The sequence below is a fragment of the Cnephaeus nilssonii genome (assembly GCF_951640355.1).
Source record: "Cnephaeus nilssonii genome assembly, chromosome: 3".
NCBI classification, from domain to species: domain Eukaryota; kingdom Metazoa; phylum Chordata; class Mammalia; order Chiroptera; family Vespertilionidae; genus Cnephaeus; species Cnephaeus nilssonii.
Genome location: NC_137074.1, coordinates 30,664,908 through 30,688,544, shown reverse-complemented (window position 1 = coordinate 30,688,544; position 23,637 = coordinate 30,664,908). Strand labels below are relative to the sequence as shown.

Below are 23,637 nucleotides of genomic sequence, written 5' to 3'. Positions count from 1 at the left end.
ACCAGCTAGGGCAGCACTTAATGTTTTAAGAACTGGGAATACAGTGCACAAAATGCGGAGCTTACAACCTGGAGGTTGATGGGAGTACTGAATAAATAAACCAATATGTACATAACGTAATGTCTGGTGCATTGCAGTGTTATGAAGAAAAGTGAAGTGGGATAGGGAAAGTGATGAGAAGGCCATATTAAGGTAGGTGGTGGGGAGTGCTCTCTGTGAAGGCATGTGAGCAGAGCCCTGAGAGAAGTGAGGAAGTGAGATCTGGGGAACAGCAAGAGCAAAAAAGAAAAAGCAAGGAGGCCGGTGTGGCTGAGGCAGTGAGCAACACAAAACTCTGGGCTCTCTGCTAAGCATGATGGGAAGCCACTGGAGGATTGGAGCAGTGATGTGGTCAGATTTACAGTTTTAAAAGCTTACTTAGGCTGCTGGCTGGAGAACAGACTATAAAGAAACAAGAGTAGAAGCAGGATGACCTGTCAGGAGCCGATTATAGTGGCCCAGGAGAGAGATGCTGGGCCTAGGCTGAAAACAGTGGAGGTGGGGAGAGGTGTCACATTCGGTCTGTATCTTGATGATTTCATGCATGTTCCTGGTAGTGTGGCCAGAGATGAGGTTATATTTTGAAGGGGGAGCAGACAGGATTGCAAAAGGTCACACAGCTAGGGAGTGGAAGAGCCAGGATTTGTAGCTAAGTGTGTCTGATTCTAAAGCCTTGCTTATAACAAACAACTCTTCTAGGCTGCCATAATGCCAAGCAAACATTAAGCATAAAAGCAGAGTGAAAGTGAAAGTACATAGCATCTCCAAGTGTTTATTGAGCACCTCCGCGCTTGAAGGCTTTACCGCACGAGGCAAAACCCTCTGGACTGCGTGGATAGGAGATCAGAATTCAGATTCTTCTTTCACCATAGATTCTTCCTCAGTGTGGGTCACATGATGTCTAATGGCCCTTCCAGCTTTAATGTTCGGTGTGGCTACTATTCAGCCCCTGGGGAAATACCGCTGACTGTGTACAGTGCCGCCCACACGTATACAAGGGAAGATAAGACTGATACGCATATGATTAACCTCCTGAGAGGTGGCAGGCCTAGAGACTGTCTTTTCAGTTTCAATACTATTTGGTTTAGGAAAAGCATTTTGTTTGGGTATCATTACTTTCAAGGAAAAAAGACAAAGTAAGTCTGTACATGGTCTCATTCAATTTACAGGGTACACTAGAATTTCATGCAATATCCATCCAGATATTCAAGCAGTTATTCCCTCAACAAGCATTTAAAACCTATTGAGTATTAGGCATACTCAATAGCATTTGTTGAGCAAATAGAGGTGAAGGAAGACATTGGTAAAAAGTTTTAAAAAAAAGAAGAGGATTTTACATGTTGCTTTCTAAGATTTTACAACCATCTTTAGGGTGTTGTTGTCCCCCTCCTTCCCTTTTTTCCACATGATAAAACTAAACCTGGCTCGCACTTCCTCTTCGGAGGCCCACGCAACGCGGAGGTCAGGGGCGTTCTGAGAGCCCAACCACCGCCCCCAGGAGCCTTCTCCACAAGCCCAAGAGTGAGAGGACCGCGGAGGAGCGGCAGAAGCGGGAGGAGGAAGAGTTTAACACGGGCTCACTCTCAGTGCTCACGCAGTCAGTCAGGAACAACACCCCGGTGCTCATCAACTGTCGCAACACCAAGAAGCTCCTGGGCCGGGTGAAGGCTTTTGACAGGCACGGCCACATGGCGGCTGGAGAATGTGACGGAGATGTGGACCGAGGTCCCCAAGAGAGGCAAGGGCAAGAAGAAGTCCAAGCCAGTCAACGAGGACCGCTGCATCTCCAAGATGTTCCTGCGCGGGGACTGGGTCCTTGTGGGCCTGCGGAACCCACTCGTCGCTGGCAAGTAGGGGCTTGCTCCCTGCTTGGCACCAGGCCTCTTGGGCACCAGGCCCGCCGGCTGTGTTTTGCAGGCATTACTCTGCAATAGACAGGCTGATCAGTGACATAGAATAGAGGTCGGCAAGCATTGTCTGCAAAGGGCCAGAGAGTAAGTGGATCAGTATAGTGTCTGTGGCAACTACTCCGTTCTGCCCTTGTAGCACAAAAGCAGCCGGTGACAATCCATAAAAGAACAAACATGAATGTGTCCTAATAGACTTTATTTATGGATACCGAAATTTAAATTTCACATAATTTCCACTTGTCACAAAATAGTGTTCTTCTTTTGATTTCCCAATTATTAAGAAAAAGTAAAAACCATTATTAGCTTGATTGCTGTACAAAAAACAAGAAGCAGTCTGTATTTGGCCTGTGGGCTTGTGATATTGTGATTTATAATAAGAAATATATATTAGGTCTTTGATCCCATTCCTGGCATAGAGTTCCTTAAACCCTTGTAATTCTCTCTTCTCAAGGGAGGGGAGAAGAACTGGAAGTTGAATCAATTACCCCCAATAGCCAGTGATCTACTCAATCACAATTATGCAATGGAGCCTTTTTAAAGACCCAAAAGAGGGTTTGGAGAGTTTCTGCGTCGGTGAACGCATTGGGGTGCTGGGAGAGTGAGGTGCCTGAAGAGGGTGCAGAGCTTGCCCCATGAGTCTCTTCCATCTGGCTGTGCTTGGCAGGAAGGGACTTTTCATACTCATCTTTCTGTTTCCTCCTGCCTAATCGTAGTTCCTATATATCTATATTTATATCACTTATTAATAAACCACACTAGCAAATTAGTGGCCACTCCTGCTGGTTCCCTGTGGTATTCTAATTTGCAAACCCCTACTCAGTGCTCAGCACATTCATGCGGAAGGCATAGGATAATCAGGATGATTCCTTAGCCACCCACCACACCAGCGTCCTGAACACTGTCTTTGGGACAGAGAAACTGCTGGTTCAGACCCCCAAACTCCAATTCGCCCTAGGAAACCAGCCTTGCAGCCACCAAGGCATTTCCTTTCCCTCTGAGACCCTGGCATCCGATCCTCCTGGTTTTCTTTCATCTCACTCTGCCGTTTGCACAGGCTTTGGCCTACTTTACATGCCCTTCAGATGTTTAATTTAACAGTGGGAGCAGGACTTTTCTTATCTGGGTTACAGGCCCCTCTCCAAGAGGAAGAACACCCTAAGCAAGAGAAAGCCAGGAGTTGGAGGTGAGACTCGTTAGTGTCTAATTTGGGGAAACCTGGTCCATTCCCAGAGACAGCAGAGCCTGAGTTTGGAGAGGGGTGAGGGGGTGGGGGGTAGGGGGGCCTGGAAGCGGACGACCCCACGTGACCCCGGGGGCCCGGGGTTGGGTCGACCCCGCCCCTCTGCCTGCTGCCGCCGCCGCCGGGGGGCGCATGCGCAGCCCGTGTTAGTGATGGAGGAGAGAAGATGGCGGAAGCGGAGTGAGTGGCTCGCTGGTGACTGATGTCGTAACCGGGGGGGCGAATGGGGGCAGCGACACGTCCTCCAAGGGGAAAGCTCAGGGCTCTTTCGCGGGCAGTGCGGGGAAAGGGAGACCCGAGGGCTTCCTCATCGTGGAGGGGCCCGCTCGGCCCGTGTCCGGGGGGGCGGAGGCGACCTGTAAGCTTAGGTCCAGTTGCCTCCAGGCGGGAGCGCCCCTTCCGCCCACGGGTCCTGGATCCGCGGGCCCCTGCACTCAGGGTCCCCCCCTCCCGGGACCCCGGCCACTGGGACGCAGCCCTGTGGGCCTCTCAGGCGCTGTCATCCCTGCAAGTGGGCCCCGCGGGCAGTCTGGTGGCCGTGCGTGCGCCGGGGCCCGCGGAGGCTGGGCTGGGCTGGGCTGGGCGGGCACTGCCAGGCCTGCTTGGCGGTCCCCTCTTCCCGCTCCCGCGCCACCCCACTCCGCTTCTGCGGGAAACCCCGGGACGTGGGGGTGCTCCCCGCCCTCCCCCCCGGGAGGCGCGGAGGAGGTGTCCCAGCGCCGGCCTCCGAGCGGCGGGGCTTCTTCGGGGCTGGCCAGGCTGAAAACCCCCCTGGACGGGAAGCTCTGCCCCTCGGTTCTCTGGCCGCAGGGCGGCCGCCTCCCTGCGGGACCGCGTTCCCGGGCGGCGGGGCGGCGGGGTGCTCAGTTGGCGACGCAAACTTAGTCTGTCCTGGGTAGGCCTCTCGGGCACCGGGACTGCCGGCTGCGTTTTGTAGGCATTCTTCTGGCCATAGACGGTGGAGCTACAAAAATTGTTCCTTTTGTGCCAGGTCTGCAAATGCATTTCAGTGGGTTGGCCGGTTCCACTCACCCATGTGTAGAATTGTGCCTACAATTTGGATTCTCTGTGACCATTTTTGGTTAGTTACTGAACGGCTTGCCCCCAGGGTTTGGGATTGAGGGGTACTGGTTGAGCGGAATAGCACTCTAAAGGGACCAGAATTTAAGCTTTCTGCACAGCCCTGGTACGAGGTTCGGAAGTGTTATTGACAGCCAGTGATTCGGAAAAAGTTTACCTTATGGACCACAAAAATGTTACATTGTTGAACAGTTACCATAAGATGCTTTGATTTGGTTACTGGAATGCAGTCTGAAAAGCTGTTTAAAAAAAGCCAACAGAGGAGCGTAAGAATGTATGAGTCATTTACTAATCAAAAAAGTAAGTGTGGTCAGCTTTTTTCCATTCACTTTTCCTCTTATTAAATCGAGATTTTTTAAAAAAACATTTGATTCTTTGAAGAGCATGTAAATATTATTTACATAAGGGATATAAAGGACAAAGAAAACTTGTACATTAAAGGACCCTATATGGGATTAGTGTATGGGTACACAATTAGTGCCAAATTCCTTTGTCTTTTCCTGAAGTAGAAAGTGTTCTTATTACATACATTCTTGTCAGTGCTGCTAATGTGAGGTCCGCCAGATTTTGTTTCTGGGAAGAAAAGATGGGAAATAAGGGCAGATAAAGCAAGTATATTCTCTGTGCTTTTCACCATTGTGGTGCATTTTTCACCCCACACAAAACCTACTTGTAGTTCTAGTTTCTAACAATATTGAGGCCCTTAGAATTGACTTAAAATGTTTGAATTTATTCAGATACAAATTCTGTATTTAGTAGAACTTTATACAACTGCGAAGTGAGTTCATAATATTAGAGGGGGGAAAAATCAGAAAGTCTTGTACACAAATGTACTTTACTGTCCATACCTGAGGCAAGTGACATAATTATGCTCTTTTCAAATTTTAGGACAATTCGTTGTGAAAAAGAGATTTTGGTAAGGAAGTGGGGAAATTGTTGTCAGCTCTTTTCTATCCGTTCAGAGTAATCTGCTTATAAGTATAACTCATTATACTTATTAGATGTAGTAAGATTAATTAGGGAAAAAGCTAGTGTGATTTTTTTATTAATTAACTTATTTTCTAAAAGAACTTATTTTTAAAGCAAGTATATATGGTAGCCAAAAATTAAACTAATTAGCACAAGCCCTTAGGCACCCTATTTTAATGTATAGATAAAGCATGATTTGAAGAAAAAAAAAGAAAGATTTGAACTTGTAGTTAGTATGGTCAGAAGAATGTAAATATATATTTTAAATTCCCTGATGGTGCTTTAGTTTTTATTTTCCTAGGTAGTTTAGTATTCACTCATCACCTGTTTTGGTTTCAAAATACTCATCTTCTTTCAATAATGAAAATAAATTTAGACCCGGCTTTATCTGTATTACATATCCTGAATAATTTGAATTCAAATTTAGATGGTATTAAGTATTAAATGTGCTATATATTTGTGAAGTACTTTTTCTTTCTAGGTGTTTATGGTGACTGTGTGCTATCTGTGTTTTGAGGACCTTCTTAGAAATCTAGACTTGATAATTTCTTTGGAATTATTAAGTATTCTTTAAAACCCATAAGATAATGCTTTTGCCAGTACAAACCCTTTATGTTATCTGCCAGATTTAAGGACCACAGTACAGCTATGGATAGTGAACCAAACCCTGGAACATCTTCTGTGTCTACAACAACCAGTAGCCCTACCACTACCACCATCACCACTTCCTCCTCTCGAATGCAGCAACCGCAGATCTCAGTCTACAGTGGCTCAGACCGACATGCTGTACAGGTATTTCAGTTATAAAGATGGGTAGGCTAAGACTTAGGATGTCATTATTTTTGCTTATGCCAGATTTTGTTTCATATCCAATGAATTATATGATATCCTCTAAATAAGTACAGTTATAATTATTAATGTTCAAAACACTCAAAAAGTTATTTAATAACTAGAAGCCCAGTGCATGATTTAATCATGCACGTGTAAGCTGTCTGTCTGCTGGTCGGCAGCTCTGAAGTCCCTGGGCCCCTAGGGCGAGGCGGGGCGCCTTTGCCTCCCGCCCAGGAAGGCTGGGGCCACCGCCACGTGCTCCTGCGGCCCAACTGCCGCCAGACTCCTCCCCGGGGAGCCGCGCCGCCCGCCCACCGCCCGCCCACCACCCGCCGCCTCCAAACCTCCAAAACGCCAGCTCGGCTCGCTGTCCCAGAGGCCTGTCTGTGCTGCAGCACAGCCATGGCGCAGAGGCTGAGCTCACGTCGCCACTGGCAACGCGAGCTCAGCGTCCTGCCGGCCCAATCACCACCCCAGCCACCCCGAGTCCCGCCCCCTGTGTCACCCGCTGGCCCAATCATGGGCGTAGCGGAGTGATGGTAATTTAAATATTACCTTTTTATTATGTAAGATTATTCTGTTGAGAGGGCTTACATTTGTCAGAGTGTAGCTTTTTTTTAAAAAAATCTTTATTGTTGAAAGTATTACAGAGGTTCTCTTTTTTCCGCCCATTTAACCTCTTCCAGTTCGTCCCTATCCCCCCCCAAGTCCCCTCCCACCCCCGAGTGTAGCTTTTAAAATATGTAAGGACAATTATAATTGGAAGGTGTCTAGCTGCTATTGCAGTATGGAGATATTCAATCTAGAGCCCCAACATGCAGAATGGCTCTAGGTGTTTTTTTGTGTTATTTTATATTTGAACCCATAATATAGACTTAGGGCGATCTATTTAGGTCTGTAGATATGTTAAGAGGTTCATTTTAAACCTAAGAACCCTAAGGAGAAGGATTCATTCTAAAGCTCTTAGGGGCAGAGATGGAAAGGAATATCTAAGGAGGAAAAATCTTGGACTCTTCACTTAGTTGAGAAAGTTAAATTTACTTGGTTAACCTATATAATAATGGAAGTTGAGGCAATATGGTATTGCATAAAAAGGACATGGGCATTGCAGTCTGATATGCTCTTTGTTTGAATTTCACTTTCTCATTAGTAGTTATATAATCTTGGGTGGGAAGCATAATAGCCTCAGGAAACTGTAAAATGAGGATGAGACCACCACTGTATTAGTTATTATGAGGATTAAAGGAAGCATCTAGAACTGTGTGGGCACATTAGATATACCCAGTACGTAATAATAGCTAACATTTATTGGACAGTTTCTATGGGCCAAGCATTTGATAAATGTTTTGCATGGATTATTAGATACTATTATTATCTCCATTTTATAAATGGGAAAACTGATGTTTTACTAGTAAGTAGGCTAACTTTCCTAAACTCATAAAGCTAGTAGGCTCTCTGATTCTAGAGTTGTGCCCTTAACCACTCTTTGAGTTCTTATTTTTTTCCATTATACCTGCTTATTCTCTCTAGAATCCCCATAATTGCATTCTACAATGAAAATAACTTTGCAACATAGTCCTCTCCCTATTCATTTTTCTAGAGTGGATACCCCAGTATAATGACTATTTAACTGTTGTATGGTTTAGGATTCTGAAGTTACCATAGGTGGAATCAGAATTGTTGGAGACCCAGTCAGTTAAAAAGTTCAAACTGGAATGCAGAATGTGTTTCTAATGTTCTTCATCTTTCTCTGAGGCAAGGGATATAGTGAAGAGTATTGAGATCTTTGAACATACAGATGATGTGATACTTTAATATGCCATTTTGTTCTCTAGTTTTTACCTGAGCTGGATGTGTTAATAAAAAATAGTGTTATGTATAGCATAGGGAATATAGTCAATATTACCGTAATAACTTTGTATAGTGTGATCACCTCATAAGGTATATAGATGTTGAATCACTGTGTTGTACACCTGGAAGTATTATATTAATACTTTAATAAAAATTTTTAGAGTGTTACTGGAGATATATAGATATAGATATACCCAAAAATAGCACTAACACTAGTTTGCATGATATCCTAGAATTGCTTCCCCTAAAATACCATCAAATCAATATTTATTGAACTACCTAAGTAGTTCTTTAATACCTTCAGCTTTCTTTTTCAGTCCTTTGAATGTTCTTTATCATCCTCATTTCTTTAGAGCAGGGGTGTGGAACCTTTTTTCTGCCAAGGGCCATTTGGATATTTATAACATCACTAGAGGCCCGGTTCCCGAAATTCATGTACTGGGGGGTGGGAGGGGGTGTCCCTCAGCCCGGCCTGCACCCTCTCAAAGTTGGACATCCCCTGAGGGCTCCTGGACTGCAAGAGGGCACAGGTCAGGCTGAGGGACACCCCCCTACACCCCCCAGTGCACGAATTTCATGCCCCAGGCCTCTAGTACTGTTATAATCCTAAATTACTTGATGCTGATCTATAGTCCTCTGCAACTAGGGGTCAAAAGACTACATTGATATTGTGACAGAAGTCTGTAGCAGGTTTAGCAATCTGGAGTTGGAGAAATGAGATATGAACAAGTGAAAATAAACAACACAAGGAAATATGCTTTCTTGGAATTTTGTGGTTCAAGGTGTCCTGACTCATACCCTAAAGCTGTAGGATTTGGCTCTATTACTCCCTTATCTCTCTGCTTTGATGCTGCTGTTAGAGTTCTTTGCTGTCTCAGAGTCACAGTGGGCATGATGTGACTTTGGGATGTGGTTGCAGAGGACTGCCATAGTCTGACTTACTGGTTTGGGCAGATAAAGGATTTTTCTCTGTTAATAGGATGTTTGTCTTTTCTGTGTTTATCGATTTATGAAGTTTCAGGCTCAGATTTTATATTACACTAATAAATATTTTCAGTAACACTTTTATAGGAATTATTTTAGTAAGAATAGTTTTATTCTATTGTTGAAACAATCAAAACACGGAATCTGACATTTAAAAAACATTTATAAGTGTTTGAAAAATTACATTTGAAAGGTAATTAGTAATTTTCTAAAAAGTAAATTGCTTTATAACTTTATGATTATTAATATAATAACTACTCATTCTAAGTTTTTTCAGTCATTTAAAGAAAAATAGAGCCTTAACTGGTTTGGCTCAGTGGATAGAGCATCAGCCTGTGGACTGAAGAGTCCCAGGTTCGATTACTGTCAAGGGCACATGCGGGCTCAATTCCCAGTAAGAAGCATACAGGAGGCAGTTGATCATTTTCTCTCATCATTGATGTTTCTATCTCTCTCTCCCTCTCCCTTCCTCTCTGAAATCAATAAAAACATATTAAAGAAAAAAGAAAAGTACAAACGAGAAGGTAAAAATCACCTTTAATCCAGTTTGGTATTTTTTTTTTAATGTATTTTTATTAATTTTTTACAGAGCGAAAGGGAGAGGGATAGAGAGTTAGAAACATGGATGAGAGAGAAACATCCATCAGCTGCCTCCTGCACACTCGCTACTGGGTATGTGCCCGCAACCAAGGTACATGCCCTTGACCGGAATCGAACCTGGGACCCTTGAGTCCGCAGGCCAACGCTCTATCCACTGAGCCAAACCAGTTAGGGGCAGTTTGGTAGTCTTTTAATGTTTTCCTGAATATTCTTGCAAAACTTTTAATATAGCCATAGCTGGTTTGGCTCAGTGGATAGAGCATCAGCTTGTGGACTGAAGGGTCCAGGTTTTGATTCTGGTCTGGGGTGCATGCCCAGGTTGTGGGCTTGATCCCCAGTGTGGGGAGTGCAGGAGGCAGCCGAACAGTGATTCTCTCTTATCCATTGATGTTTCTCTTTCTCTCCCTCTCCCTTCCTCTCTGAAATCAATAAAAAAATTTAAAAATAAAATATTATAGAAAAACACACAAAATTTTAATATAAAAGGGCATTTTACTCTATACACTATTTAGTAGCCTGCTTTTTTCACCTTATGATGTATTTGGAAATTCTTTTTGTTAATTAATGTAGATATACTAGTATGTGCTGTGTTGTACAGTAGCTACTAGCTTATGTGTCTATTTATATTTAAATTAAAATGAAGTAAAATTATAAACTCAATTCCTTAGTTTCACTGGCCACATTGTAAGTGCTCAGGAGACACAGTGGCTACTATATTGGGCATCAGGAGATACATGTGGTTAGTGGCTACTATATTGGGCAGCACTGCTTTGCATTACTATTTGGATTGGCTGCAGGGTTATACATATTCCTTCCTATACCCAAGCCCTGAATTCTACCAAGTTTTATTCAAAATGCTTATACCAGTTTACATTTTTTATGACAATTTATGAGAGTACCTGTTTCCTCAGTTAGTAGTATTCTTTTAAATTTTTATCCATCTGAAAGTTGGAAAATAATATCCTGTTTTAATTTGTAATTTTTGTCTGCTAATGAGATTGAAGATCTTTTCAAATGGTTAGTTGGACCTTTTTTCTTTTGTGAATTGACTATACAGGGTAGTTTTAATTTGTACGGATTTAATTTGTGCAATCCTAGTGATGTGTAATTAGGAGAGAACTATGTTAATAAGCTTATGACATTAAATATTCAAGTAGTAAAATTTTAAACTGTCACTTTTTTAATACTTTATTTTATGGTTAAGATTATGGTTTGACATTGGTTCAATTGACTTATCACAGGTAATTCAACAGGCATTGCATCGCCCCTCCAGCTCAGCTGCTCAGTACCTTCAGCAAATGTATGCAGCTCAACAGCAGCACTTAATGCTGCACACTGCAGCTCTTCAGCAGCAGCACTTAAGCAGCTCCCAACTTCAGAGCCTTGCTGCCGTTCAGGTGAGAGTGGAATAAATGAAAAATTATGAGGCCTAAGTTGACATTATTTGCAGAAAATAAATGAATTGGGTATTATTTCAGAGTTCTCAGATGTTTTGTGATAATTTTTTATTAGGGAATTATAATAGGCTGCCAAATGGAAGTTAATTTAAAAAAATAATGGATATGTCTTTTTGGTTTTTTATAATATATTTTATTTTATTGATTTTTTACAGAGAGGAAGAGAGAGGGATAGAGTTAGAAACATCGATGAGAGAGAAACATCGATCAGCTGCCTCTTGCACACCCCCTACTGGGAATGTGCCCGCAACCAAGGTACATGCCCTTGACCGGAATCGAACCTGGGACCCTTGAGTCCGCAGGCCGACGCTCTATCCACTGAGCCAAACCGGTTTCGGCTGTCCCACTGCTTTTTATCTACATTGCAGGATTGCTACACTAGTGTCATGATTTTGCATGTAAAATTTTAGGTATAACAGTGAATACTTAGGATTACGTGAATTATATTTACATTTTAACAAAAAAAGTTTTTTTCCCCAGTATGCAAGTAATTCACACTATTGAAAAAAATCAAACGGTATAAAATTGTTTATAAGAGTTAAAGTAGAAGTATTCTTTACTACACCCACTGTTGTTTTCCACTCTTCAGAGCTGGCCACTGTACCAGTTAATATGTAACCCTCCAGAAATTTTCTGTATAAAGATATGCATATGTACTTTCTAAAATCTAATCACACTATTCCTACTAATAACAGGATGATTTTATGATTAAATGCTTGTGTTTTAAAAAATATTTTCATTATTATTCTGTTTATTTAAATAAAACTACATGTGAGATTTAATCTTAAATCTTACTAGAGGAGGATCTCAGTTGACTAAACCTGAAAAAGGTTTATATCTATTGTAATCACATCCCCAGCTGTTGCGTTTTCTTGGTAGTGTAATTTTAAGTAACATCATGTTTGTGATATGAGTTAGGAAACTGAAACCCACTGGCACCTGATGTAGCTTCAATTTCTTTTTTGTAATGTTGGAGTGGTGATTCCCCTAAAGAAGATAGAAGCCTGTAGAGTAAAACTGACAATGAGTGCAGCTATTAAAATCATATTATCCTTTGGGTCCTGTTTCCACCATTCAGCTTTTTTGTTTTTTCTTAATCTGTTTGGCCAAAGCTTAATCCATGTTCACTGTAAAATGAATAGCTTCATATATAGACATTTTTACTTTTCTTATGGTTTTGTGGTATCCTGGTACCAGAAAGATTTTAACTTTAGGTTTTTATAGACATATTATAAAGATCTTATTATTTTAGGCAAGTTTGTCCAGTGGAAGACCATCTACATCCCCCACAGGAAGTGTCACACAACAGTCAAGTATGTCCCAGACATCTGTAAGTGCCCTAAACTTTTTCCTGGATTTAAAAATTTTAATTATTGCTTTCTAAAAGTAAACCGTTAATATTTGCAAAGCTGTTAATTGTATATTTGTTTAAATACTATTTAAGTAACAAGTACCTAGAAGTAAGAATGATAAGGTCCAAGAATTCAGAACTAATGTTAAACTTCTGAAAATCCGAGTCTAAAAATATTTCTGTTTTACTTCTTATACATTGTTTCCCATGGAGTGTATTCAGATCTTTTGTGGTTCTAAATGATTACAGTTTTCAGAATGTACTGAAAGCCTGAAATGTACAATGCACAGGTATTAGGCCATGCATTTACTGTGATATACTACAGAATGTCATATCCTTGGTAGACAGCTAAATGTTTCTAGCTTTTTCTCTGAAATTCACATTTTAGAAATTATACATTTCAGCTTACACTTACTTGAGTTATCTGGGTCAAATTTACAATTAGTCCACTCAAGATAGTATAATTTATTTTGAAAAAGGAGTAAAAGAAAGCTGGTTTGCTCTCTTGCATATATTCTGGGAAATTGTGCAAACTTTCCTAGTTAAAAGAAATTTATAGGCATGGTAATACTTGTTTAACTTTTTATTTTGATATAATTTCAAATTGCAAGAATAATAAAAAGATTTACTCAGATTTACCAGTTGTTAGCATTTTGGTTCATTGATTTATCATTTTTTCTCTCTATATATTTACTTTTTTTTTTTTCTGAATCATTTGTGGGTAAGTTGAGACATGTTTCTTTAGTCCTAAATATTTGATATATATTTACTAGAAACAAAGTCATTCCTTTACGAAGCCACACGAAAATGATCAAATTCAGTAAACTTAACCTTGCTGCAATGTAGTGTCTATTAAAATTTCATCAGTTGTCCTAGGTTTATCAGTCTCATCACTATAGATGTTTTGGACCAGATAATTCTTTTATTCTTTTTTTAATTTTTATTTATTGATTTTAGAGAGAAAGGAGAGAGACAGAGAGAGAAACATTGGTTTGTTGTTCTACTTATTTATGCACTCATTGGTTGATTCTTGTATGAATCTACAACCTTGGCATATCAGGACAAGGCTCTAACCAACTGAGCTAACCAGCCAGAGATGGACCAGATAATTCTTTGTTTTGGGGGGCTGTCTTGTACATTATAGAATATTTAGCACCACCCTTATCTTCTATACACTTAGATATCAGTACACTGTGGCCCTCCCCCTTCCTCCATTGTGACCTCCAAAAATGTCTCTAGGCACATTTTTGCCTAATGTTTTCTGGGGACAAAATTGCCCCTTGTTGAGAACCATTGAGTTAACCCTATAATGTCCTTCCTAGCTACGTTTTCTTGATCCGATGTGGTAATATGTTGATGCTTTGTAAAATTAACTTCAACAGAATATAGTTTGTAGATTGCTAAGGAATTGAAGGTGAACTTGTGCTGTCCTTCTTTAGCTAAGGGAAGTATCCTGGAATATAAATAGAATTAGTTAAAAAAAATTACTTGTCCTTGAAAATGTTAGACTGAAGAAAATGAAAAATTTAAGTAATGTAATATGGCCCTACGTATTGATGCTAAACATTTTGTGGACTGGTTAAAAACCTTATAGACCAATTCTTTATTCCATGAAATATTGGAATAACTTTTGACAACATAGAGATAAGTGTTTTTAAATTTTTTTCTCTTCATATTATTACAAGTTATCCTTTTAAACTAGTTTTCTCTCATTACGATTTTATGAATGTGACTTTCACAGAAATTATAATTACAGTGATTGTGCTTAATTTTTATGACATTGTTAGTGCTACTTGTCATAAATTAGGCAGCTTGTGTAATGAAATATGCCAGAGCCTGTGAGTGACTGCTGGGGAAAAAGAAGTAAGTAGGGAGAATGGATATCCAGAAAAAAAAAAAAAAGAAATAATATATTTCATTTGTTTTTTTTTTTTTAAAAAGATATATTTATATTGATATAGAGGAAGGGAGAAGGAGAGAGAGATAGAAACATCAACCAGTGGAGAGGATCACTGATCGGCTGCCTCCTGCATGCCCCCTTCTGGGGATCGAGCCCACAGTCCAAGCATGTGCCCTTGACCGGAATCGAACCTGGGACCCTTCAGTCCACAGGTCGATGCTCTATCCACTGAGCCAAACTGGCTAGGGCCATTTGTTTTATTTTCTATCCCAATTGAGCAAATAGCTCAAGTAAGTTTACCAGCATTTCAAATTATGATACCCAAGATTGCTTAATAAATTTAGGTCAAGCTCTGAAAGAGGGGCAGAGCATGGTAGCAGAACTCTTTAGGTAGTGACCATAATGATCTGTCAGGTGGTAGATTAGTAGTTTGGTTATTTTGAGGTAGGTTTTCAGATAACAGTGAAAGTCATGGGAATTTGTCCAGCCTCCAGTAGAAAAAAGGGCTACAAGTTAGTTTGTCAAATTAACAGCCAGATAGGTTGGGGTTTAGAGTAGGAGAGGGATTCCAATGGGGAAATGGAATATTGTATTTTTAAAAAATGGAGTAAAAATCCAGTGATACCACTTGGGAAACTATGTATATGGATAAATTTATTCTTAATATAATGTATAGGTAATCAGTAGGTACCAGTATCCTCTTCTTTCCCCTCATTAGAACAGAAAGACTAATTCTAGATACCAGTAGTGAGTGTTGATTTTATGATTGATTAGCTCTAAAACTAGTTGGAACTGAGCCTTTAGATGTATTTGTACTTCAACTAAATGAAACTAAGATTTAGTTAAACTGGATTTCCTAAAATGAAATCTAAACCAATTAAAAACTCTTCTGCAAAAAAAAGGCATCAGCAAAGTTAAAAGACAACAAAATGGTTGAAAATATATTTAAACCATATTTATTAACCAGCTTATGTTTGTGAAATACGAACGGCTTTTTTATATCAGTAAGATAAACAGTGAGAATTCACAAAATACCTGCATTGGTAATTTTCAAAAGAAAGAATATTTTTAACTTTTAAACACATGACAATATATTTATCATATTAGTAATAAAGAAACGTATGTAAAAACAACAATGACAGACTATTTTCACTTCTCAAATTAGAAAACAAGGAAAGCTTTGAGACAATACCCATTTGGCAAGGACGTGAGAAAGTAGGCAGACTCATTATTAATGAGAATGTAATTGGTATAGTTTTTCTAGACAGTTATTTGGCAATGTGTATGAAAATTTAAACTATGCATGTCCTTTCTCATGGCACTCTAATTTTTAGTGATGTCATTTACTAAAAAGGATAGATAATTATGCAGAAATGATACAGATAATTATGCAAATATGCATGGTTTATAATAGTGAGAAATTATGAACAATATACATGTCCTTTAATTGAGGATTAATTTTACAGAGAGACTTAGATTTTCATTAGGTATTAAGTTGAAAAATGGCAAGAATGTATAGTATGATCTCATTTACTTTATCTATTTAGGTTATTCTATTCTTTCAGTTCTAAACTTTCCATTTGGTTCTTTATATCTTCTGTTTCTTTGCTGAGAGTATATTTTTCACTTGATTCAGTCAGGCTCATAACTGCTTATTCAAAGATGATTGCTTTAAAATCTTTCTCATAATTATATCTTGTCTTGGTGTTGGCATTTATTTATTGATTGTTTTTCATTCAGCTTGAGAGCTCTTTCTAGTTCTTTAATTCAGTGAGTGATTTTTTATTAAAACTTGGACATTTTCAGTATTATGTTATGAGACAGGTTCTCCATTTGGTCTTCATTGATACCCAAGGGGGTGCTCCTCATAATTGCTGAGTGGGAGGTGAGAGTTCTGGCTTCTCACTAGGCCCCCACTGATGCTTTCCTGGCTGGCAGTGATAGGACTGCTTCCCATATGGTCTCCAATGATTCTGCAGGGAACAGGTGGGTTTGTGTTGGTGCTGTTACTGCCTGGATGGGATTAAAGTCCTGGCTCTCTACCTGGCCTTCTCTGACACTAACCCTTTGGAGGGAATAGGGGGGGTTAGGGTGCCTTATTACAGCCTGGTGAGGTCTTTGCTGGTGTGGGTGTGGGTGGGGCCACAATGTTTTCTGTGAAGTAGAGCAATTAAAAAAAAAAGTTGCTAGGCTGTCTCTTTCCTGGTCCTTTGGCTAGAAATAGCAGGCTTCTGTTGGGGCTCCTTCTTGTCTGTGCCCATTGATGTTTTAGTGTTACAGTCTTCTTTAGGTCCAAGTTTGAGTTATATGAGACAAAAAGAAATCCCAGGGAGCTCACACCCACATTGTTTACTGGGTCCTGAGGTCTCTAGCCAGTCTGCTTTACCCACCTTTGGGATTATCTTATGTTTATCTAGGGTTTTTAGTAATAATTAGGAAGAGGAATAGGGAAAAGTATGAATTGATTTCAGAGAGGAGGGGAGAAGGAGAGAGAGATAGAAACATCAATGATGAGAGAGAATCATTGATCAGCTGCCTCCTGCATGCCCGCAACTGGGGATTAAGTATAAAACCTGGACATGTGCCCTGACCAGGAATTGAACCGTGATCTCCTGCTTCATGGGTCGATACTCAACCACTGAGCCACACTGGCTGGGCTTAACTTATTTCTTAAAAGTTATATCTATATATCTGATTATGCAGGAAGAAAATCTATAATACACAACAAACTGTTAATCAGTGGTTATTTCTGATTGAAGAACTTTATTGTCTTTTATATTGCCTAAATAAAATGTGAATACACTCTCATTGTCTAAATGACAGACAATACAAATGTATAGAGTGCTTCAATACTGTGACAGTTGATCTGGTAGCTTTGAGTGCTACTAAGTGACTAATGGGCAGGTAGTGCTGGACAAAGAGATGATTCATGTCCCATGTGGGATGGTGTAAGATTTCATCATGCTACTCAGAATGACATGCAATTTAAAACTTGTGAATTGTTTATTTCTGTAATTTTTCACTTAATATTTTTGGACTACTTTGTGAAAAGCAGAACCACTATGCATTATTGTTTGCATATACAGTGCAGTCACTTGTCTCTCAACATGTTCTTCTCATATGTGATTTACACACACACACACACACACACACATTTGTATGTAATTATATAAGTAAGATTATACTACATGTAATTCTGTAGTATTTTTGTCTTAACCTTGGGTCATTAAGATATTTTCATTCCATATAATATAGGTATGCATTATATTTTTATGTCTGTGTACAGTTTCTCCCTGTAGATAATACTCCATTGATTCTGATCAGTCAATTGTCAGCAGAGGCTCTCAAATGGGCTTTGGCTCTAGAGAGTACTCTGGGCCAGAGACCCTGTGTAACTTCCTTTTGGGGACCCCAAGAGGTGGTTGGGAGTTAAATGGCTTTTCTTAGCAGACTTGGTTTTCTCTGGTGACTCTTGGAATCAGTGCCAGTGGGAAGAGACTCCAGTAATAGGACTCAAGCAATAAGTTACCTTCTAAAGTGTGGGGCCAGGATTGGCCAAGGCTTTAAAGTGAAAGGGACTTAGGAGTGTTGGGATGTAATTGACAGAGAACTATTAAGGGCATCTGGTTCAGGTTAGTGGAACAAAGCAGGAAATAGAGGACAACCTTATCGGTTGTGGGAAGGAATGAAAGTTTCTTTTAGGCCAGCGGGTGGAGATGACTTCTTGCAGAGGTGAGGCCTAATCTATGTACTCTCATGGGTTGGGCATTCATTAGTAGACACTGCCTGACGTGTTATTTGCTATATGGAAGTTAAAAATAAACATGATATTTGTTCTTTGATCTCACTACTTAGACAAAGTGAAATGCAATTCAGGTGGTTAGGAAGTAACTATTTAGTTTTCTCACTTCTTTTTTTTTTCTTTTTAAAGACCAAGAAAAGCATTCTGTCTGTACTTTGTGTTCTATTTCCTTAAATAGTACTCAGGCATTTTAGTTATCAGCCAGTCATTTTTAAAAAAGACTTTTATTATGTTTTTGTTTAAAGAGTGTGTGGTTTGTGCCTCTTCCTCCCCTAACCCATCACTGACTGAAAAAAAGTGCCAAGGCGTTATTACTGCAGACTGACCCAGATTATTATTCGAGCTTTCAAGGTATAGGAAAGCCCCCTAATGCCAAAATACATGAATTGGAAAACCTGGGTTCAGTTTTACACTGCTAAGTGATTTAATTTTTGGAGCAAGGCTTTATCCAAAATGTGTATTTGTAGAGTGATATAGAAAAAGATTATATTTGGGGGGGGGTTTGTTAATAATTTATTATATAGCACATAAAAATTTATTATATAGCACATCTCTACATTTTTACTCTGCTTTGTTAAAGGCTATACCAAAATTATTGTTTCTCTCTGTATCTGTCTCTCTTTCATATACACACACTCATGTTCTTTGTGATGGACTTATATATTACATTAAAACTCTGAAATATGCCTTAAAATAACATGGTATTTATTAACTTAATAAACTTATTGAATGAAGGCACTTTTATGGATATTGGATATATGAAGATGAATAACACATGGTCCCCACCCTTAAAGAAATAAATTATTGTTTAGAAGGATAGAAGAATATGCCAGAGTATCTGGAAGATAACAGACAAAAAGAAAGTAAAATGGTTTTACTATGGGATGTAGGGATGCCTGAAAAAGCTTATTAGAGCTGAAGATTTTTGAGAGGGAGTTGTTCACTGTACACTAGTAGGTGGAGAGGGGGCAGGGCTTGGTGGCATTCAATCCAGTCCAGAACATTATTACCAGGGCCATAGAGGCCGGAGAAATCATGACATTGCAAATAGCTTCATATGATTAATGTGAAGGGTATTGTATAAAAGAGTAGGAGGAGCCCTGACCGGTTTGGCTCAGTGGATAGAGCGTCCGCCTGCGGACTGAAGGGTCCCAGGTTCGATTCCGGTCGAGGGCATGTACCTTGGTTGCGGGTACATCATCGATGTTTCTAACTCTCTATCCCTCTCCCTTCCTCTCTGTAAAAAAAAAAAGAAGAGTGGGAGGACATGGTGCTAGTGAGTCAGGAGAGGTTGAATGTTATCCAGAAAGCTTTTAAATGGTTAATTAATATTAATAAAATCAGGGAAAGATTATCTGGCAAGGAGGGGGAGGCAAGATTCCAGGTGGGGGATCAGTTTGCAAAGAAATCTAGATGGAAGTGCCATGGGCCTACACTCTCAAACTAAGTGATTAAAAATCAAAATGAGAACGAGGAGAATAAAGGTGGAGAATCAATAAGATACATGTATGGTAAAGGAGAGGGAAGAATCAGTATGACTCCCAGATAATCTGTTTTGGGAGATTTTAAAAGTTGCTGGTGGCCATTTGAGATGAAGCTGGCTTAAGAAGGAATAATAATAAGTTTGGTGTTTGAGACATTCAGTAAGATGTCTTTGGTAAGTAATTGGATCTGGAGCTCAGAATAAAAGTTTGTCTTCAAGGATTAAGAGTAATCATGATTGAATTTTTTTGAAACTACGGGAATATATGTGATAATTTAGGAATTCAAGAAAAGAAGTATTAAAGATAAAGCATGAACATTTTGGAGATGGGTCAGAAGGTTGAGAAGGAATGGTCTGAAAAAAATTCACTGAATTTGTTGGATAGAGAGCACTGGTTATTGCTAATGGGACTTTTAGTAGTACGCTAGGAGTAAAAGCCAGATTGCAGACTAATTCTGTATATTATGTTTACTGAATTACAGGTTTAATTATTTCATTAAAATTAAGAAATACTTAAAAGATACCGCTAAATTTAGAGAATTAATTAACCAACTCTTGTATACCCTCTGTAAAGTTTTTTAAAGCTTTTTATTTTAAAATAATTATAGACTCGGGAAATTACAAAAATAGTACAGAGACATCCTCCTCTATAACCTTTACTCAGCTTTTCTCCATTCACTTGTTCTTTTTTAAATTTGTTTTGTTAATCCTCACCCAAGGATATTTTTTCCATTGATTTTTAGAGAGAATGGAAGGGAGAGGGAGAGAGAGAGACACATCAATTAGTTGCCTTCATGCCCCAACTGGGTACGTGCCCTTGACCAGAATTGAACCCGAGACCCTTCAATTGGAGGACGGACAATCTAACCACTGAGCAAGATTGGCTAGGACCACCTGCTCATTTTAACAAATTTCCTGAACTAGTGCAAATGCTAATGTTTGGGATGGGTTGTGGAACTATACAGGTAGTGTCGATTTGTATTCTGTACCTCCGCATGGTGCAAATCTGGAGTTTTGATTTTCATAGGAGCCTCTCTCCCCACACTGGGAGCAGGGCAGAGGGCAATCTGCCTTGCTGTTTCTCAGGGCATATGGGTGGAGCTTCTCCAGCTTCCTTTTCACGTATTGAGCAGACCTTTAGAGGATCTTGGCTCAAAATAGGGGTTTTACTTCCAGCTTTCCCTGAAATAGGCTCAAAATAGGTCTTCTACCTCTGTAGGCCAGTATACCGAGACTATGTTGGTGTCAGCTGGGACTTTAGGTCTTTGAGTTTCTTCTTTTCTGGCACCTAGAAATCCTCCCCTCCCCTTCTTTTTTTTATCCTCACTGGAGGATATGTTTATTGATTTTACAGAGGAAAGGAGGGAGGGAGGGAGAGAGAGACCGAGAAACAGAAACGTGGAGTGGTTGCCTCCTGTATGTGCCTCGACCAGGGATGAACGTGCAACCTTTTGGTGTATGGGACCAACACTCCAAGCCACCTGGCCAGGGCTCCCCCCCTTTTCAAATTCAGCTATACTAATTTTTCATGTTGATTTAGCATCTTAGTGAGTGTATTTGGGCACATGTATATAAGAGTCCAGTCTGCCTTATTGCTTGAATCAAAAGTCTAATAAATGCTTTCTTAATTTCTTATTTCTTAATTTTATTCTCTGCTTTGTCCACAAAAAGGATTTGAAGTCAGATTACATTACTCTCATTAAAAATATTATTTAGCCCTTGCTGGGTGGTTCAGTTGGTTGGAGCATCGTCCCGTATACCAAAAGGTTGTAGGTTTGATCCCCAGGCGGGGTGTCTATAGGAGGCAACTGATAGATGTTTCTCTCTCTCTCTCTCTCTCTCTCTCTCTCTCTCTCTCCCCCCCTCTCCCCTCCCTCCTCCTTCCTCTCTTTTTAGAATCAATAATAATAGTAAAAACATACCCTCGGGTGAGGATTAAAATATATGTATATATTATTTATTTTTTAAATGGATGATACATGAATGTTGTATGAAATTGGAAAGATAAAAAAAGGTATAAAGGTCTCCCTTTGCCTTGTTCCCTACTTCACCCATTTTGCCTTCACAGGTACAACTAGATACTAGTCTCTTACATATCCTAGAAATAGACTGTGCACTAGTTGTTGTTGTTTTTGTTTTTAATATATTTTTATTTATTTATGGAGGGAGAGGAAGGGAAAGGGAGATAGAAACATCAATGAGAGAGAAACATTGATCAGCTGCCTCCTGCATGCCCCTACTGGGGATGGAGCCCGTAACCTGGGTATGTATCCTGACCAGAATTGAACCAGCAATCTCTTTGTGCATGGGTCAATGCTCAACCACTGAGCAACACTGGAGGGGCACTTTAAAGTAGTGTGTATAATTTAATTTTGTAACCAGTGTTCAGGATTTTTTTAATCTGCTTGACAAGTAGCAATTGTAGTTTTTTCTTTCCTGAGAGATTTTTGAGAGAGAATGCTAACCCTAATTATATGTTATATGTATGTTTTCATGTATATGAATGGATTATTTGTGTTTTAATTTTTGTTCACTTCAAAAATCCCTCAGAATCTGACAAAATAGTGTACACTTTTGGTTTGAATGTTTTAAGTTATGTGGAATATTAAAATAATGGAACATTAACCTTACTTTTTGGGAGGTAGTAAAAATGATATTTTAAGATACTGGAATCTTATTGAAACACATTGAGGATATCTTTCAAAATTGTTCTAATTACTAACCAGTAAATGCTATTGTTTGCATATGTGCAAATAATTGCCCAAAGAAGTAAGGGGGTCTGTCAAAGTTGAAGTCCTCCTTTTTAAGTTCCTTAGCCACTGTAATACTATTGATTGCCTAAGTGCAGCTTGGTGAAATTCAGTGTCATGGAAGCCTATGATCTAATATGTTTTCTTCCTTAGATCAACCTCTCCACTTCTCCTACACCTGCACAGTTAATAAGCCGTTCCCAGGCTTCCAGTTCTACCAGCGGCAGTATTACCCAACAGACTATGTTACTAGGGAGTACCTCCCCTACCCTAACTGCAAGCCAAGCTCAAATGTATCTCCGAGCTCAAATGGTAAGATGTGAGCTACCAAATTTTTTTAGTGTTTAAGGACTTGAGAGAGATCAAAATATTTCTTGATTTGATGCAATAAGAGACATTTTAAATATTTAAGATATGTTTAACAAATTTTTATGTGCGTGTGCTCAGCTCTTATACATTTATGTCATGAAAAATTCTTTTAATTGGTGGGCCTTCTTGGTGTTTCAAATAGTAACATGCGAAGCTGACAAATCTGTAACAGAGGAATGATTATTTTTTAATATCAGATTTCATTGATTTCAAACCTTTTTCACATTTTAACATCTGAAACTGAGATGCATTTTATAATTGATAGCGTCGTACATTTATAATTGTACCTATAGTGATACATAAAATCATTGTATATCATTGACATCTTAGATTTGAAGAAGATTAGATAAAATTGTTAGAAATATTAAAAACTTGGTTGTTAACTATAAGTTAGAATTTATATTGTGGCATCTTCTGAAATCAGAATTGAAGTTTCTGGTAATTTACCAGATGATTCTGAGCTTTGGTTATTCCCATCTCAAATTTTGCAAGGTAATTTGTGTTCTTAAGCTCATTCTGATCTTTTATTAATACAGGAAGGTTAATTTGGCTATTCTGATTTCTTTTCTTTTTTTTTTTTTTAATATATTCCACTGATTTCTACAGAGAGGAAGGGAGAGGGACAGAGAGTCAGAAACATCGATGAGAGAGAAACATTGATCAGCTGCCTCCTGCACACCCCCTACTGGGGATGTACCGGCAACCAAGGCATATGCTCTTGACCGGAATCGAACCTGGGACCCCTCAGTCCACAGGCTGATGCTCCATCCACTGAGCCAAACCGGTTTCAGCTATTCTGATTTCTTGATTTAACAGTTGAGCTTCTTTAAGAAATGTAGAAATTGGCTGACATTTATTTTATATGATGTCTTTGCATGTAATTAGACAAAAACTTTGGCCCTAGCATATATTTATTTACTTTTGTTTTTTTGTCCAGTGAACTGAATATATATCTGGATCCCCAGGTCTACACTAAAATTGCAAAGAAAGTTCCCCATCATATTTCTAATAGGAAACAATG

At 39.5% G+C, this 23,637-nt stretch overlaps 1 protein-coding gene and 1 pseudogene across 7 annotated transcripts in view; both read left to right on the top strand.

The window, feature by feature from the left end:
- Positions 1-936: 936 nt before the first annotated feature.
- LOC307097281 (small nuclear ribonucleoprotein Sm D2-like) lies at positions 937-1,893 on the top strand (annotated as a pseudogene). Its single transcript has 2 exons — positions 937-1,028; positions 1,484-1,893. The product of its transcript is annotated as a small nuclear ribonucleoprotein Sm D2-like (transcript).
- Positions 1,894-3,320: 1,427 nt separating this feature from the next.
- PHC3 (polyhomeotic homolog 3) overlaps positions 3,321-23,637 on the top strand; it is a 72,221-nt gene continuing 51,904 nt past the window's right edge. For 3 of the 6 annotated variants that reach the window (XM_079767379.1, XM_079767375.1, XM_079767380.1), the window contains exons 1-5: positions 3,321-3,369; positions 5,865-6,030; positions 10,746-10,901; positions 12,214-12,291; positions 22,401-22,559. In XM_079767379.1, coding sequence (XP_079623505.1) covers positions 3,356-3,369; positions 5,865-6,030; positions 10,746-10,901; positions 12,214-12,291; positions 22,401-22,559 — 573 coding nt within the window. In that variant the 5' untranslated portion in view covers positions 3,321-3,355. The other 3 variants (XM_079767376.1, XM_079767378.1, XM_079767377.1) reach the window with 3 other exon arrangements.